This window comes from Artemia franciscana, chromosome 2 (assembly GCF_032884065.1).
Source record: "Artemia franciscana chromosome 2, ASM3288406v1, whole genome shotgun sequence".
Taxonomy (NCBI): domain Eukaryota; kingdom Metazoa; phylum Arthropoda; class Branchiopoda; order Anostraca; family Artemiidae; genus Artemia; species Artemia franciscana.
In genome coordinates, this window is record NC_088864.1 from 4,673,045 (window position 1) to 4,692,745 (window position 19,701).

At 37.0% G+C, this 19,701-nt stretch overlaps 1 protein-coding gene across 1 annotated transcript in view; it reads left to right on the forward strand.

The window, feature by feature from the left end:
- The first annotated feature begins 3,566 nt into the window (after positions 1–3,566).
- The window catches only part of LOC136036281 (translation initiation factor eIF2B subunit alpha-like), a 42,783-nt gene continuing 26,648 nt past the window's right edge, over positions 3,567–19,701 (forward strand). The window contains exon 1 of the mRNA XM_065718430.1: positions 3,567–3,681. Coding sequence (XP_065574502.1) covers positions 3,669–3,681 — 13 coding nt within the window. The 5' untranslated portion in view covers positions 3,567–3,668. The remainder of the gene's footprint in view (positions 3,682–19,701) is intronic.

Genomic DNA, 19,701 nt, shown 5'->3' on the forward strand with positions numbered 1-19,701 from the left:
GTTGCCCTCCAGTCACTTTCGACTATCAAAAATGGCACTACCATTTTCAATTTCTAATCGAATCAGCTCCTTTCGAAGTTTTTACGACAACAAATTGTCATCTCAAAATTTGTATTATATGCATGTCGAGAAAATACGAGGTATGGGGGGGGGGATATCCATCCTCTGATCATTCTGAATCTTATACATGGCACTAGAAAACAGGATTACCAATCCAATGCCCCCCCCCCCCCGAAGTTTCTATGATCACCCTTCTATATATACCTTATATGTCCCCAGGGCAAAACTTACAACCTTATCCATTTCCAGAGCTTTCAATTATGTCAAAGGAAATGGCTATCTAAAAATTTTGATTGGATGTGTTTTGGGAAATGGTGGGCGTGGGTGGGGCTAGGCTACCCTCCATTCACTTTGAAATATAAAAGGGGTACTAGCGCTTTTAATTTCAATTTCCAATCGAACAAGCCATTTTCAAAGTTTCTTCGACAACAAATAGCCATTTCAAAACTTCTACGAGATATGTTTCGGGGAGCCCTTCCCTCAGGGCTCTGGTGGAGTTTTTATCCTCAAAGACGTTACTTTCAGACCTGTTATTTAAGTTGAACAAAATAACTTTCTAAAAATTTTCATTAGGCGTGTTTTGGAAATGCTGAGCGCGGAAAAGGGATTAGTTGCCTTCCAATCAGTTTTCACAATTAAAAATAGCCCTTTTAATTTACAATCGAATGAGCATTTTTTGAGATTTCTACGATAAGAAATGGCCCTCTCAAAATATCTATCAGATACATTTCAGGAAATTACGAGGTGTCGGGCTGGGGTATTTTCATCCTCTGATCACTCTGAATCTTAAAAATAGCACTAGGCCTTCGATTACAAATCTAATGAGTCTCCTCCGAAGTTCATACGATCACCCGATCTATATATACCTTACAAGCACCGGGGCAAAACTTACAATCCTTGCTATGAGGGCCCTGGGGGGATCATCCTCAAAGACAAAATTTGTCCAACTTTTCAACTACGTCGAACAAAACTACTATCTCAAGATATTTATTGGATGTGTTTGGGGAGATGGTGGTAGTTTAGGGTGGTTTGTTGCCCTCCAAGCACTTCAACTATTAAAAGGAGTACTAGTCCTTTCAATGTCCAATCGAATGAGCCTTTTCAAAGTTTCTAAGACAACAAACAGCATTCACAAAATTTCTATCAGATTTATTTTGGGGAAATACGGGGTGCGAGAGGGGATTCACAAAATCCTTTCCCCCCCCGAAAGTTTCAAGTTAATACCCCCAGTTGTTCTAGAGGTATTGCTGAGGTGCTTTATTGGTGACCACAAACACAATGCCTTTTATTTAGTTTAATAATGATGCTCCTTAAAAAGTTTCAGTGATGAGCTCAAGTTCATATGAGCTCCTTAAAAAGTTTCAGTGATATTCCTGACTATTATAGAGCGGTATGGCCTACGATATTGTTTATGTGCCCTTTGCAAAACCTGCAAGTACATATTTATTTTGTTTAATTCAAACTCCCCCTAAAAGTTCTCCAAAAGTTACTTCTTAATACCCTTAGCATCATGAGTTACAGTAACTATAGTTGTAGCATTTGTAGTATGCAACCTTCTGGCTAGTTCAAAACCTATTACAACTAACACTTAAGGGTGTTTAACTTATTAATATAAGCCGTCCTTGTCTTAAAAGTTTGTCAGCTTTTAGAAAATGCATATGCTCATAGTTTAGTTGTAGAATTGGAGGCAACGCTATAGCGTTGCCTATAGTTAAGACCATGCGGCTCCAATGTTTTATTATTTATTTATTATTATTTTTCCTCAGAAGCACATCATCTGGAATAGTACATCGTATAAACTTCATAGGGGGCTCATTCGGTTAAAAATCGAAAGTTCTAGTGCTCTTTTAAGAGGCGCAAGTGATCGGAATGTAATTAACCGAAAAAAATTTAGAGCTACCCATTTTGTTAAAAATAGTTAAAACATCATAAAAATAAAAACTCCGGGGTTTGCACGACTCCCAAGGGCCTGGGGGGTAAGGGTTTTAAGGTATGCCCTGTGGACATAGAGGGTTTTTATAGAAGGGGTGCTTGTATAAATTTCAGAGAGATCTCATTTGATTAAAAATTGAAAGTTCTGGTTCACTTTTAAAGAGACAAAAGAGATTGAAAGAGGACTAGGCCCCCCACCTTTTTTTGCAAACCCATCTGATAAAAATTTTGAGTTAGCCAGTTTGCTAAAAATAGTTCAAACATCAGATAATAAGACTTTGGGGTCGACAAAAGCCCTTAGAGCCTATATATATATATATATATATATATATATATATATATATATATATATATATATATATATATATATATTTATTTATTTATATATACATATAGTGGCACGTTTGATTGGAAATTGAAAGTTCTAATTACCTTTTATGTGTTAAAAGGGATTGGAGGGCGTCCACCGTAGGCTTGTAACTTATGCACCAGGGGCATATAAGGTTTTTACAGGAGAGGTGGTTGCATAAATTTTGAAGGGGACTCAAATAATTGGAAATTGAAAGTTATAATTCCTTTTTATAATAAGTAAAGCTTAAGTTAAATATGCAAATTAAGCTTAAAACAAAAAAAAATATGTTGCTATTGCAGTGTAAAAGGATACCCGAAACGAACAGAAATTAAATAAATAATCGGAGCAAACAATTATACAATAGGTACTAATATAAATGAATAAATAATTCGTAAAACAACTGAAACTTAAATTGAATTTGCAAATCAAGCTTGAAACAAAGAAAAATATCTGCAAACAGGAGTTTGGTTTTTCCCTCCTTTTCTTATTGTAAAAGTCTGAAACCTATTGCGTCCTTGGCGCTCTACTGAAAACGAATTATATTATCAATATTTTTTTGATTATTAAAACATTGAAAATAAACATAAGAATTGCAGTAAAACTAAATTTAAACTGATGATTTTTCAGCACATAAAATTATTTATACATCAAATATTCAGTTTCACTCTATTAGTACTTTCTGAAACCATGTAATACAGATATAGCTTTAGTACAAACAATAGTTTGAATACTGCCGTTATCCCTAACTATAAAAGTTTAAAGCCAACTACGTCATTGAAACTTCACTGAAAAACAAATTATATTACGAATATTTTTTTTCAGTTACTGCAACATTGAAAATGAAAATAGAATTACAGTGAAAGAAAATCTGGAACTGATGAGCTTTTAACAATTAATAGCACTATACATCAAACAGTCAGTTTGATTTTATCTGTACTTTCCAAGATTGTTCAAGATACATATGGCTTTTGCTGTTTGAGAGTGATAGCAATTTTATCCCATACAAAAAAAATATGTAAAACTCTTGATTCGCAAGTAAAATCCATGATTTCACGAAAAAATTATCTTTAAAAAAAGTAAATTCATAGGAAACTATGGCTTTTCCAATATCCACAGCAGGTGTCTAAAACCCGTGTAAACACTGATTAATCCATGGTGGTGGAAACACGCAACAATCTTTTTTTAATTTTGCACTTTCTTTTTAAAAGTAGTATTTTTGGTGGTTTGATTCGCACCATTTATTCTGCTCGATTGATAATCGTGGACAATTGTCAAGTAAATAGCGAAAAATTCAAAATTGAAAAAGCTTGGATTTTTCTCTGAAATGGACCCGGAAAGTAAGCTCTCCTCATTAATCAGACATGAATAGGGCTATTGAAGAACGAAAACAACGCTTTGAAAATTAATCAGGCTAAACTATCTTAGCATACCTTAGATCTTGGCGTAATTTTTGTGAAGAGGTTAAAAAGTATTTTGAAAAGTAAAAACTTATAGGATTGATATTCTAGGACTAAATCTCTTAGAACAATATGACGCTCTCTCCAGCTTCATTTTTTACTTGATAAAATCCAGTTTCGTCTGAATTACTTGCAGAATTGTGAATAGGCTGTTGTGTTAAACTAGGCCCTATTTAAAATAGGATAAGCCTAAATGTTGAACAATTGGTAAATATGTGGCTGTTCATATTATTTACTTACCAGTAAAATGAAAATACAAATCAGTATCTTTTTTATGCTCATTATGAATAAAATAATTGCTTCTATTGCAAAATTCATATTTAAGCACTTTTTGAGCTCTTGAAATGGTGAATTTTCAATTCAAGTATGAATTATTGGTTGTTTTCTGACAAAATAATACTGTGTTTTCTCAGTTGTTTTCAACAAAACAATATTATATTTTCTCAGTGCCAAAATTATTTATAATAAAGTTAGTTTAGGCTAGGTTGGGTTACATTAGATCAAAAAGTGCTTAAATTTGAGTTTGTATTAGAAGCAATGGTAAAAGTGAATATACCTGTTGATGCCTTTTTTTATGCTCTTTACAAATATCATAATTGCTTCTACTGGAAATTGAGATTTAAGCACTTTTTGACCTCTTAAAAATGACCTAAATATGGGGCATAAAAAAAGCTAAGAAAATTGGTCTCAAATCTTGAATACTTTATAACATTGATCTCATACTTATTGTTTCATTATAAATCCATTTTTTTAAATATTATATAATCCAAAAGCACTGATTTTCCAATATTAATTTGGACAAATTAGTTTTTCCAATGTTGTGACATTTTCTTCTTCCTTGACATCAAATTTTAAATAAAAGCATGCGTTTTTGGTCAAAAATATGAAAGCCAGCTATTATGAATGCCAGTTGTACTGTTTGCTATAAATTTAACTATATTAAATACAGCAATGGTTAATTTATGTATTTAATATATACTATGCTTTACCCAATATGTAGCTTTGTGCAATATATATAGTTTACCCCATATAATATATGCTTTGTGCAAATATATAGCCCAAATTTGTTTCTAAACTATTACAGATTTGTGATTTCAAATATCCTATTATTTTATAAAAAAAAAAACAACTGAAAACACATGCTTTAATTGAAATTTGGCAACAAGGAAGAAGAAAACACCATAACATTGATAAAATTTATTTATCCAATTTAATTGTGGGAAAATCAGTGCTTGTGGATAATACAACATTAAAAAAAAATGGATTTATAATGAAATGGTAAGTTTGATTCCAATGTTATAAAGTTTGAGACCAATGTTTAAGCCTTTTTTATACCCCATATTTAGGTGATTTTTATGAGGTCAAAAAGTGCTTAAGTCTGAATTTCCAGTAGAAGCAATTATTATATTTGTAAAGAGCATAAAAAAAGGCATTGAGTGGTATATTCACTCAAAAGCCAGTAATTCTGTTTGCTATAATTTTACTGAAGCAATTATTATATTTGTAAACAGCATAAAAAAGGCATCAAGTGGTATGTTCACTTTATTGGTAAGTCAATAATATGAAGATTCATATATTGACTAAATAATTTACTTAAATGCCCTACTAATAAAGCAAAAGTACTACCCAATGCCTTTTTAGGCTCTTCCTAAATATGATAATTGTTTTTGGCCTAAGTTCAATTTTAAGCCCTTTAAAAATACTCAAAGATGGTGCCTTTTTCTCTTATTGATAAAATTGAATCTGCAGTAACAAATTTTAGAAACAATATAGCCTATGCATGGAAAATAGCCTATATATGGCCTAATAAGAGCCAAATATTTGACTAAGATTAGAAAGTTTAGATTGAAATTGACTGTGTGCCAAAAACAATTATTATAGCCTTTCCAGAAAAATCATAAAAGGGTATTGAGTGGTATGTCCACTTTATTTGTAGGTCATTATGTGAATATATATATATATATATATGTATCTATGTATATATATATCATCATATCAATTCATCATAGTTTAAATCCCTAGATGTGCTCCAAGCTGTAATTCAAGTCAATGGAGTCTACAAAAGAACTGTAAGAAGAACAAATTCCTCTAGAGATGACACTAATTATTGAGAGAAAGAATATCCTCAACAGACACCAATATTATTCAGAGTGATATTGACAGGCTAATAACTAATATAAAGAACCTAGGTCAACTATTCCACAAGCAACAACAAAGGATAAAACAGGTGTTAAGACACCCTTAATTCAGTGAAATCTGAAAGAGTTCTTGGCATAATAATTGACTCTCAATTGCAGTTTCAGTAACATTCACAAAGAATCACTACACAAGTGCCCCCATTATCAGGGACAATCAGGCAGAGTTCAAAACCTGTCAACAACCACATATTTTTGAAGCTCTACAAAGGATTTGTGATGCCTACTATAGGGTATGGTAAAATTTTATGCCCCCTCCCTTCCTACAAAATCAACCTTTTGAAATAAAAAGAAATAGAAAGAATTTACTCCATAATGCAAAACTTCTTTAAAAAGGTGAGCTACAAGGATCAGCTACTCATGCTGCAACTACCCTCTCTAAAGTATAGATGCTGACAAAAAGACCAAATACAAATATATGAAGCAAGTAATAAATTAGAAAAACTCAGCTATGAAAAGTACTTTCAGCCTGCTAGACTTCTAACCACAAGAGCCTCCCTCCCCTTAAAATAATATTATACTGATACTTTTAGTAAACCCAGAGCAGAATTTTAGACCATCCAAGCTGTAGATGATTGGAATTGTGTCCCTGATTCAGTAGTCAAAGCTGACAAAATTAATACCTTCAAAAATAGACTTGACCAAATCTAGAAGCACCACCAATATACATGATCCCAAGAAACATTTAAATTACTATACAACCATTAAGAGAGCACCAAAATAGAAAAATTCCCTAAACTACTGGATTGCATTCTTATAGGAACCTCATAGAATTCATTAAAGTTTTAAATGTGTTTGATATAATTGCTAAAATATACACAAGGTAAAGTTTTAGATAAAAGACTTTTTAGGAAGGAAGTTGTAGAAAAGACTAGATAAAAGACTCCTGCCATTTACCACAACGCCTGGAAAGCTATAGGTCTCCCTGTTTGCCTGCAAGTCCAGGGGACTTGTTGGCCCATGTGTAAATCCTATAATACAGTAGTCCTCCTGAGACTCAAAGCAGGCAAGCCTAATAGGCTTAAGTCACTTTTTGGTCTGTGGGTCCAAGCAAATTCAGCCCCCCCCCCTTGCATACAAGTCTAGTCAACATTGTCCTTCATCAGTAAACCCAAAAATCTCAATCATCCCTTAGCTCTATGACTATCTACCTTAGTTCTGCCCTAGGATGGATGGATGATAGACTGTCTATCAGCAAGTGGAAATGACATCATTTCTATACAATCCTGAAAAGGCTTATTCCTTTAATCATTGGTCAATGGTCCATTCATTTTTCAAATCTTCAGTCCATTGCATTGATAGATCCAACCATTGTAAATAGTTTCTCTCTTTTCCCTGTGATGTAGTTGCTTCTAACTGCTTGGCCCTTTTGGGGCTCAGAACCTTCAGTCAGTTCTGTTGAACATTTGATAAGCCTGTTTCATCCATGCTGTAAACATGGTCAGTTGAGAAATGTTACTCTAAGCATAGCTGTTCCAGCTTTTCATAGAATGTAGCAACTGGATCATGGCCAAAGCCAAAATTGCAATGAGGACTAGTGCTTTATAGTCTGTGCAGGGGAATTCTAGAATGTCTCTTTGTGAACCTATCAGTCTTCTTCTGCTGCTTCCTTTTGATCCCATGACAAGATAATTCACTTTTTTCCTTCACAAATTTTTAGGCTAATTATTATTTTTATTATTCATTTATTACCCACAAAAAAAAAAACATATAGACAGATTTTGCTAATCACTAAAGATAACAAAAAGCAAAAAAAGGACACAAACACACATTAAGAATTCAGATACATAACAAAAAAAAACTCCTCATTACATATGTAACATTAATACAAACAAACTATTGTGAACAAATTGATGACCATGGATGATGAAAACTTCTTCTGAAACAGGATAGAGTTTTATTAATACTAATGTTTGAGTCTGCAAGCTTATACAAATGGATAAATTTACAGTTTCTTGTCCAAGGAGGCAAATCCAAAAGACAACAGTACATAACTTCTGTTAATGTGCAGAGTGCTCACCTTGTCTATCTCACAAGATGCTTTCTTTTTGAACTGGGATATGGCTTTTATGAAAGCAGCACAAGTAACAAAAAAAAATTAGGGTTTGGAGATTCATCAATGAAGTTGTAAAGCTTATCACAAAATTGTGTTCAATGGGGTTTGACCATTTATGCTCACTTCTGTTTTTTCAAAATTATATGAAAGCTTTCTGACTGATAGGTTCAAATAAAAAATTGATTAACTTGTTGACCCAAAGCAATTTAGTAATCTTAATTACCTTAATTTGCACTTCGGAGCAAATTAAGATCTGTAGATCTGTTGAATGCTCCTGAGTTGAATCAGTGATGTCTCATAGCAGGTATGAGCAGGACGGAATGTCCCACTCATACTTCCAGTCTTTCATGGCCCACTCTTTATCCAGTGCCTTCTTGAATGCTTCGGGGGTGGGGGCTGAGACTGTTGCTTTGCACAGTTCATTCCAGGGGTTGACGACTCTGTTGGTGAAGAAACTTTTTCTGGCCCTGGTTCTGACTGACTGCTTGAACAGCTTCTTTGAGTGTCCTCTGGTGCACTGTGGGGGGCCTGGGTGGATGGGCAGGATCTTGGCATATGATGAGTTCAGCAATTTGCGGGTCATCATCATGTCGCTATGGTTGCGCCTGTACACGAGGGTAGGGAGGTTGAGAGCCCGTAAACGATCTTGATAAGGTTTGTCTCCAAGGTTTGTGATGGCCTTGGTTGCTCTCCTCTGGACTCCCTCAATTAGCCTGACATCTCCTTTGTATGTTGGGAAGGCAGCGCACATGCCAAAATCCAAAACGGGTCTGACTAGTGCCTTGTAAAGTTTCAGGAAAACTAGTGGGGATCTGCTGGTAACTGTTCTTTTGATCAGACCTAAGTTTGTGTTGGCCTGGGACACACTCTTGATGGTGTTGGCATGGAACTTGAGAAGGCTGTCAACGATGACCCCAAGGTCGCGTTCCTCTGTGCTGGTCTTGATGGGTGAATTGGAGTTGGAGGCATGTTCATGCATATGGTATTGGGCGCATGGGTTTGAGGATCCAAAGTGTAGCGTGCTGCACTTGCTTATATTGAACGATAAGAGCCATTTGTCTGCCCACAGCTGGATTTTCTGGACATCTGTTTGCAGGGATTTTACATTCACTGCTCCAAATAGCTTTGAGTCGTCAGCATAGAGAGACAAGTTGTTTTCCACCTCGCTGAATATATCGTTGATGTAGATGTTGAACAGTGTAGGACCAAGAACAGTTCCCTGCGGTACTCCACTGATGACATCACAGGGCTCGGAAAAGACCTTTTCACCTCCAACACCAAATAGCCTGACACTCTGGGTTTGTCCTGACAGGAAGTCCATAAGCCAATCAACCAGGTTGGGGTGTAACTGGGCAGCAGTAAGCTTTTCTCTTAGCCTTTTGTGTGGGACTTTATCAAAGGCCTTAGCAAAGTCTAGTAAAACTAGGTCCACTGGCAATCCTTTGTCAAGCAAATCTGTAATGATGTCATATGTTTCCAGTAAGTTTGTTTCAACTGACTTTCCTGGTTGAAACCCATGCTGATTAGGGGATAGGATATTGTTGACTTTCAGATGTTCCAGTATTGCATCATTGACCACTCTTTCAAGGATTTTTGCGACTACTGATGTGAGACTTATAGGTCTGTAGTTTTCTGCTTTAAGTCTGCTGCCTTTTTTGAATATTGGGGTCACAAAAGCAGTTTTCCAATCAGATGGGACAGATTTGGCATTAATAGACTTTTGGAATAGGTCAGACAGTGGTCCTGCGATGATGGTTGCCAGTTCCTTCAGCAGTCTTGGGTGCAAGTGATCTGGTCCAGCCGATTTATTTGTGTCAAGATTTTGAAGCCGTTTGAGGATGTTGGAGGGGTTGATGCTGACTTGCTCCATCATTGTGGGGGCTTCATAGCCCGGGCAGTTTGGCAGGGGGCCTTCCGGTTCACAAGTGAAAACTGAAGCAAAGTGCCTATTTAGTTCGTTTGCTACATCAGTTATGTTGGTTACGGTAGTGCCACAGGGTTTCACCAGTCTGGAGATAGTTCGACGGGATTGGTTCTTGCTAGAGACATAATTCCAGAATTTTTTAGGATTTGTCTTACTTTCTTTGGCAAGATTGGACTCCAGATTTTCGTAGAGTTTTCTGGTGAGGTTTCTCAGCTTGTTTCGTGCCTTGGTGAATTTTGTGTCTTGCTGCAGGTCTCCTGACTGCCTGAACTTTTTCCATGACCTCTTTTTCCTGTTTATTTCTCTTTTGATGTCTTTTGTCATGTAGGGGAGGGATCTAGGTTTTGGTTTGAAACTGGTCTTTGTGTGGGCATCCTGAGCTTTCAGCAAAACACCCTTGAATTTGGTCCATTGTTCGTCAACTGTGCCACTTAGTACATTCGGCCAGTCTGTAGTGGATAATTCATTTCGAATAGCAATGTAGTAGACAAACACTTTTTTGACTAGCTTGTTCTTAAGTACCTTCACTTTCAGCATGAGCTCTATAGTTAGGTGATCACTTTTACCAAGGGGTGGTGAGTAATCAATACTTTGAACTAAGCTTTTGTCATTCAAGATAACCAGGTCAAGTGTTGTTGGGCGCTGAAACAATCTGTATCTAGTTGGTTGGTCAACTTTCTGCTGTAGGGACAATTCACTGAGGCAATTTAGGAAAGGCTGTTGCTTGTCTTGTTTGGTTGGAGTGGCACCACATCCAAAACCGTTTATCCAGTTTATAGATGGAAGGTTGAAATCGCCGGCAATAAGCAGATGGCCTTTGAGGTTCGAATTTAGTGTGCATATTATTTCTGCTATTGCTTGTTCGGTTACAACTTGGGATGGGGCTGAGGGACTTCTGTAGATGCATCCGATTCTGACTGTCTCTGACTCATGGCTCCCTGGCACACATAGATCAAAGCAAACTGCCTCAACAAAGGGGCAAAGGAGAGGAACATCAATTATCTTTGTATTGTATCCTGCTTTAGCGAGGGCTAGTGTTCCTCTTTTGCAACCCTGGGACGACAGATTTGAGAGAACTTGGTAACCTGGGATTTTCACATAGGAATCGTGAAGTTTGTTACTACTGTTTTTAGGGCAGACTTCAGTCAGTAAGATCACATCGAGCTTTTTTGAGTCAATTAGGGTTTTTAGTTCATCAATTTTGTTGGGCAACTGGTCAACATTAGTAACACATACAATAAAGTCAGAACTTACGGTTGCTGGTTCTGGTTGGCTTCTGTCCAGTATGGTTTGTCTGTTGTTATTTTCACCAGAGTCACTTTCTTCCTCTTCTTCTTCTTATTCAGCAGACGGGCTTTTCAGTTGATACTATTTAGCCCTTTTCCTTTTGGCTCACTCTGTGAGATCGACAGGGCTATGGAGCTGGTTTGTCTTGTATGATTTGTATCTGCTCAGATTTCTTGAAGTATATCTTTTGATACCAGCAGTTGAATTATAAGAGAGTATATATTGATCTCTGTGCTCTGCGGGAGAGTATGGTCAGCAAGACTCTTGGCTGTTAGTGGAATTTTGTGGTGTTTGAAGCATTCTACCATTTTACGTCGCAGGGTATACTGTGCAGACGTCAGCATATTACATTCAAATAGGCAGTGATCTATTGTTTCATTCTTAAGATTACATGACCTGCAAAGGGGGGACGAGGGAACTTCGCCACTTGAATTAGGAATCTGATATGAAAATGCCTGAAAATTTAGCCCATTTGAACCTGACCGAATCCTATGATAAATCTTGGAAAGGTGCTTACTTGGGAAAGGTGATGGGGTAGGATTCTTATTAATTATCAGTACCTCTGTAAATCTCCAGCGGTAAATATCTCTAATGGGGATTGGTCTCCCACTTGGCTGGTCAATATTTAAAGCATTTTTGGCTATTTCATCTGCCTTATGGTTACCTATTATACCTGAGTGGCTTGGAATATACTGTATATGAGTTAAAATACCTTTTGAAGCAAAAATATCAATAATCCTAAGACAAAGAAATGTGTCAATATCCATCTTATTTTGAGAAGCTGACGAAAGAAGCTCTAGGCTTGACAAAGAATCAGAATATATTATAATATTATTAATATTAACTTTCATATATTCATTAACCATGAGGAAATCTAGTGCCATGATTATGGCGTTTAGCTCGGCAGACATTACAGATGAATTATCTTGTAATCTCTCTCCTAAAGCGATATTATGGGTTGGGAAGAAAGCTCCGCTTGCCACTTTCTCATTCATTTTGGACCCATCTACAAAAATTTGGAAATAGTTTTTATAAGCAACATTATTTAGTTCGGCAAATTTTTTCTGAATAAAAGAAATGGGGGTAAGTTCTTTGGTCCACTTTGAGAAGTCAGTCTTTATTATGGGGGTTGACCAACTCCAAGGGGGGGTTTGGGGGAATGTGGGTGCAATAGATTTTACTGGCACTGGGAACTTCTTCTGGATATTTGCATATTCATTTGCAACGCCTCTAAACATAGATGGATTTCTTAACCAGTTATGCAGGGTATGAGAATCATTGGCTTCAATTTTTGTAAGGTACTTAATTAGTAGAGATCTTCTTCTTTCATTTATTGGTGATAGTCCACTCTCAGTAAGCAGAAACTTAGTTTTTGTTGATTTCCTAAGACCAAATATAAGACGAATTATATCATTTTGTGTCGTTTCGATTTTTTGCATGTGGGTCTTAGCACAAGCACCATACACTATGAGGCCATAATCAATATGGGGTCTTATATATGATTTATAAAATTGGATTAGTGTTTTTTCATTACAGCCCCAAGGTGTGGCTATTAGCCTTTTAATTATTCTTGTTTTTCTATAGCACTTTTTTATTGTATTTGTGATGTGGAGGTGGAAATTTAGTTTCTGGTCAAATATGAGCCCTAGGTAATTAATTTGATTGTCCTCAACAGAAACAAAGCTCAAGTCTTCTTCTTCTTCCTGGGAAGCCTCCGCAGTTACAATAGTACTTGAAAAACTTGAATCTGCTGAATTCTGACATGACACGAGCAAATTATTAGATATAACATTTGAATTAACATTAGCAGGAATAGCTCTTAAATCGACATGGGAAATATTTGGAGAAGGATTGGATGAAGCTTCACAAGAAATATCAGCTGACGATTTATCAAAACGAAGCAATTGGGAAACAAAACTATTTACATGAGGATGCGATGATATAACTAGGTTTCCATCGTGGATTGCTTTGGAGGGGACCGGGGTGGTGCTTCCCAACTGCGATGAGCAGCCTCGTTTTTTGGAACGATTTGGCCCTTGAAGATCATGAGGTTGGGCTCACCTGAGCTTATTCTTCTTTTCAACTCCTCAACTAAAGCCTTCCTCCTGTTTCTCTCTGTCTTGGATGCGTCACCACGAAATTGTATATCCTCGTGGAGCTCGCGGGAGCGGTTGATGATTGACCTTTTGATGTCCAGGCTTGGGACAGTAAAAAGGACAGGAGGAGGGCGTGCAGATGGCAGAGAATTAGTAGGGATCGGAAGTCTTCTCACATTATTGATGTGAACGTCTCTGAGCTTATACTTTTGATCAATATAAGATTTGATGAATAGTTGGTCATTGGGTTGCGGAGGGATCCCGAACGCAACAATGTTAAGGGCTCTACGTTGTCTGTCCCTTTCTTCAGAAAAGTGGCGCTGGATCTCACTATCAAGATGCTGGGTGAGATTGGCTTTGATGCTTGTTGTCTCTTGAAGAACTACCGTCTGGACTTCGGAACGCATTTCAGAGAGTGAGCATTTTTCGGACACCCGGGTTTCCAGTGCTGACACTTGTGATTTTATCTCACTGACAGTTTGTGAGATTTCAGCTTTTAATGATGTTTCCAAGTCTTTTAAAGATGCTTGGACAATTTCTTGAAAGGCCGCTTGAGATGGGATTTTATCAATAATCTCATTTTTCATGCTATCTATTGTAGCTTTTACGATATTCTCAACACTAGCATTTTGAGTATTAACAGATGTTGATCCATATTTACATGCTGGGCACTTGATACAAATATCTACACGTCGGGAGATTTTAGTGACAAGCAGATATTCAGGTTCAGGCATGTCTAGACACTCGGCACATATCCACTTGTCACACCCATCACAAAGAATGGCATAAGAATCATTTTCTAATGCAATATTGCAGGCAAGACAATTGTCGGATCCTTTTTTCGGACTTATATGAGTCCTTTTTGGTCTTCTACTTGATGTGGCCTTAATTTCGCTAGGTGGCAGCATGATATGAGAAAAAAAAATCGCTGGAAAAAATGCGGGGAAAAAAAGCTTTTCAGCCAACAGATATCAATTTATCACGGGGTTTTCAGAACTTGGGGGACCTGTGGGAAGCGCGGATACTCAAATCGCCTATCCCCAGCAGTTTAAGGATGAATATCCCGCCGGTACCAATACGGCTCTTCGTGTTTGTTATCGCTCTCTTCTGCACAGATTTCCCCAAATGCAGAAAATAAACAGTATCACAAGACCTGGGAAAATGCAAAAAACAAAGAAAAACAGTTTTATCTCACAGTTTAATACATATATATCCAGGGTTCAAATTTATACAGCCACATGGATTTGTTGTTGTTGTTATTGTATGACCCTGATGATGATACTCATTATCTTGTAAGCCTACTGGATACAATATATAAAATTTGGAAAACCCTGATGTATGATAAATCTACTTCTAATAGACCTCCAAAAAGCTTTTGATCTGATTATCCACAATGTTTTAGTTGAAAAACTCCTAAAAGAATTTCATGTTAACCCAAACCTTGTTAGAATAATAGTGTCTTTCCTTTCCAGTAGAGCTCAATATGTAAAGTATAAAAATGTCTATTCAGATCTCCTTCCAGTTTACTGTGGTGTGCCCCAGGATACCCTCCTTGGCCTGCTCCTGTTCCTGATTATGATAAATGGACTTGCTACTGAACACCCTAACCACTGTAAATTTGTTGACATGTTCTTACTTGGAAAATGCTGGAAAATTTGAAGAGCTCAGCCATGGAAATCATGGAAGATATATCCAGTGATGCTGTGCAGGCTGACATGATTGTGAATGCCAAAAAGTCAAATATCATGACTATCAGTTTCTTGTAGAGTACACCTTTGTTCAAGCAACCAATCCCTCTGGAGATGTCCATCTAGCAGTGCATACTCCTTGGTATATCTGTCTCAAGCAATCTGAAGTGGGAGGGCCACGTTACTAACATCACAAAGCAAGCTAATTTGGCACTTTCTTCACTTCAATTTTTCTTCAAGTTTTCTTGCCCTGCAATCCACCTTTTAAGAATAATTGTAAGTTTCATCCACCCTTTTCTTGAATATTCTTGTCCAATTTTGCATTTTGGATTAACCACTTCCCAATGTTATTCAATAGACTCAGTCCAGAAGCAAGCATTAAGAATTATCTATGGTCAAGGTAAACTCCCATATCATTTTCTTCTTAAGCATTTCCAGCTCACTACCCTATCTGAGAGAACCCTCCTGTGTACCCTGTTTGGCAATAAAGCCATGACAAACCCCTGTTTCCAAGATTTATTCCCCCTGCCTTTTCAACCTTCAAGATCCTCACCTCAAAGAACCAACTCCCAGAAAGTCCCCACCCTTCAACCTCTCCCACCAATCCACTAGAGATACAGGATCTTTCATTTCTGCGTTTTGTAAACATTATTAATCTATGAATTTGTTGTATTGACTCAATTTTAAGTTGATGATTTTTTTTTTAATCTGACAAGTGTCTGTCTGACACTGTGTGTTTGTGTTTTTCTCTTTTTTTTTATTGGAGGAATTTTATCTGGTTGTAATACCTGATGTAAAGTGCTAATTTGGCACCATGCACTGTGAAAGTCGTTTGCAAAATGAAAGTATCTCTCTCAAAAAAGTCAATACAGTTCTTATCAAAGCTAATACCATACCTGCTTAGGCAAGAATTTCACATTTTTGACTTCACAACAAGATTTTACAGCAACTTATCCGGGTTTGTTGGAAAAGTTTAATCATTTTTAGCTAATGTCTAATCTAGAATTGACTTGTTTGGCACTAGTTCAGCATTTTGCTGAAAAAGTCCGCCATACCTACAGACCCCTTGTTGGCAGTAAATTTCTGTTTAACCATTTTTTTACCTGTACACCTTCATAGTGTTTTTGTTATCCCACAATTTTTTTCGTTATCACCCTTATCATCAATCCTGTCAGAACAGTATAAAAGAGCTCTCTGTTCTTGTATTTTAAACATGTTCTTGATCTCCCAGAGTAATCGCAAAATATTGAGCTACAGACCCTCTTACCATGGTTAGGCCACTGAAAGACAAAATTAAGTTTAAAAGTTTGCTTGATATGAACTATGATTTGTAAGTGTTATTTTCTTAAAATTTAATTTTTTGTTTAATATTGAACTCAATTGTAAGTTGTATGTTGTGTTTAATTTATCTTTTCGTTTTAGTTCATTTGCAACAAGATTTTCCTTTTTGTTGTTGCATATATTGTGTTCTATTTCTTTACGCAAGCCTCTCCCAAGTTTGGCGTTTTTGTACACTCTTTCTGGCGATTTTCTGTGAAATAATACAAGTAATCAAAGAATTAGTTCTCCTAGCTTCATTAAGTGCATTAATCATGGCCATGTGATACAAAGAAGCCAATTTAAACAAGTCTAATTCATTTTGCTTAGTTGCAGTGCCATCACTCTTTGTTGAACTGCTCTTAGCCCACAAGATTACATTGCCTGCTTGATGTCAAAGTCTGGATGTAGATGACAAGGGAAAAGAGGTGGGCAACAAAACCAGCGTTTCTTGATACCTGTCCAGGTTTCAGAGAACAGAAGGAAGCCTCACAGAAGTAAAAGATCTTGGATGCTAATGGTAATTCAATATATGCCTCTGTACAAGATTCCACCTCTGCTATTACTATGGTATGAAGAACCAGTCATAATGACTGCTTCAGACTCACCTTACCTGGCACTTGAAGTGTTTACAGCAAAAAAACAATTACCTAATATCTTACTATGCAATGTGAAGCCTCTAAACAACAAGGTAGACAAGCTAGAAGTTCTTATGAAATAAACAAGTTGCCTGATTGCAGCTGTTACTGAATGCAGGGGCATTTCCAACAAAACTGGCAGTATAAATGGTTATTTGAACTTTTTAATTCAGGACGCTATCAAGGCTTGTATCACCTCAGGGAGGTGTTGGTGTATACATTTGGCAAGACATACCATGCAAGCTGTTAAGCCAACTTACGGACATCTGTCACAAAGAGATGTGGGCTGAATGGAAGCTGAACTTTCTCTCTAGATGATGCTTGTGTCTTATACTTGCATAAGATCAGTTACAACTAGTGAATATCTACTATATACGTCCCTTGCTAAAACACATGTGCCCTATCTGGGGACATCAGGTGCACAGCATTGCTTACTTAAGTGACGATCTCAAGGCTGTTCAAAAACGGGGACAAAAATCATACTGAGCCCCAGGTATGACACATATGCAACTGCATTGTTGACAATACTAGCACCGAGAAAACGGAGATTCCATCTCATCTGCAAATTTGAACAGTCGCTCCCTGCTAGTGAAAAACACAGTACGTTGTTGCCTCCTTTTATTGGCCTCAAAGCCAATACTCGCCGAACGAACAAGTTTGAGCGAATTGCCGCAACAATTCTTTTATTCCATTTTATAGAAGTGTCTTCTTCTTCTTCTTTTCCAGCAGGCGGGGGCTTGTAAGTCGAGACTATTCAGCCCTTTTCCTTTTGACTCACTCTGTGAGATGGACAGAGCTATGGAGTTGGTTTGTCTTATTTATTTTGTATCTGCTCAGATATCTTGCAGTAAATCTTTTGATACTAGGAGTTGAATTACAAGAGAATATATATTGAGTTCTGTGCTCTGTGTGCAAGTATGGTTAGCAAGACTCTTGGCTGTTAGTGAAATTTTGTGGTGTTTGAAGCATTCTAACATTTTACATTGCAGGGTGTACTGTGCAGACGTCAGCATATTACATTCAAATAGGCAATGATCGATTGTTTCATTTTTAAGATTACATGACCTGCAAATGGGGAAAGAGGGAACTTCGCCACTTGAATTTGGGATCTGATATTAAAACGCCTGAAAATTTCGTCCATTTGAACCTGACCGAATTCTATGATAAATCTTAGAAAGGTGCTTACTGGGGAAAGGTGATAGGGTTGGTTTCTTGTTATTTATCAGCACCTCTGGTAGTCTCCAGCGGCAAATATCTAATGGAGATGGGTCTCCCACTTGGCTGGTCAATATTTAAAGCTTTTTTGCTATTTCATCTGCCTTATGGTTTCCTATTATACCCGAGTGGTTTGGAATACACTGGAGATGAGTTAAAATACCCCGTGAAGCAAGATTATCAATAATCCTAAGACAAAGAAATGTGTCAATATCCATCTTGTACTGAGAGGCTGAAGAAAGCAGCTCATTAATCATGAGGAACTCCTAAGTTGTAAGAGATAGCATAATTTGATTGAGGCTTTTGCCTGCACTATAAAAGCTGTTTTAAATAAATGAATCTTGAATTCAAGGCCCAGCATTTGCATGGGATTTTGATTAATGGTTAATTCTTCTGGGCTTGATCTGTTTTGATGGGCGTTTTCTGGCTGAAAACACTCTACCTGACTAATTTATCTACTATGGGCTGCCTCCCCGTAGTAGCATAATATTTGTAGGCATGAATATATAATGAGTCGGAGGTAATAGGCTTGGGATTATCTGTGCAGAATTTCTACACTTATTGATAGAAGAGCGTCATTAAGTGCTGAAGATCATGTTGTGATCATGTGTGCCAAGATGCCTCCATTCATACTGGAGGTCCCAGTGTCTTCTTGCTGTCTGGTACTAAGCTGGCTTAAGCCCTTTGGTGTGGACTTGAGAAGATATGTTGTTCTCTGTCTTGCTCTGGTATCCGGGATCCAGAGATATCAGGCCAAATAATTCAGGCCATCAGGCCAAAATAATTTCAATGATTTAAAGAACATGGAAATTGGGACTTTGAATGTTACGACGTTAAAAAACGACTATCGTATCGACATTTTGACTGAGGAACTCAGACGATTAAAAATGGACTAATTATAAGTTTCTGAAACTCGTTTCCAGGGGGTAGGAAGCATGAAATTAGGTGATATAGAATTTGTTTACTCAGGCAGGAAGGATGGGGTGCATAGACAGGGAGTAGGGCTCACGATGAGCAAGGATGCTGCTAAGTCTTGTTTAGGCTGGGATGGTATTAACAATAGAATACTATTTGTTCCCTTTATGACTAAAAAGTTGAGGGCATCAGTTATAGTAGTATATGCCCTTGTTGAACTGACTGACAGAGCTATTAGTGACTCAGATGAATTTTGCTTACAGTTACAGGAGCGAATTGACAGGATCCCAGGTAGAAATATGGTGTTTCTACTAGGAGATTTTAACATCCAGGTCGGTAGAAATAGGGATAGATGGTATCCTAGCCTAAGGTAAAATTGGTGTTGGAAAAGAAATCAGTAATGGTTATAGAGTTGTGTAATTTTGTAGGTGTAACAATCTAGTTATAAACAATACAGTTTTTGGTCATAAAATGGCCCATAAGTTCACATGGTATTCACATGATGGCAAGACAGCAAACCTTATTGATTACGTTATAGTAAATTGAATACTGACAGGATCAACACAAGA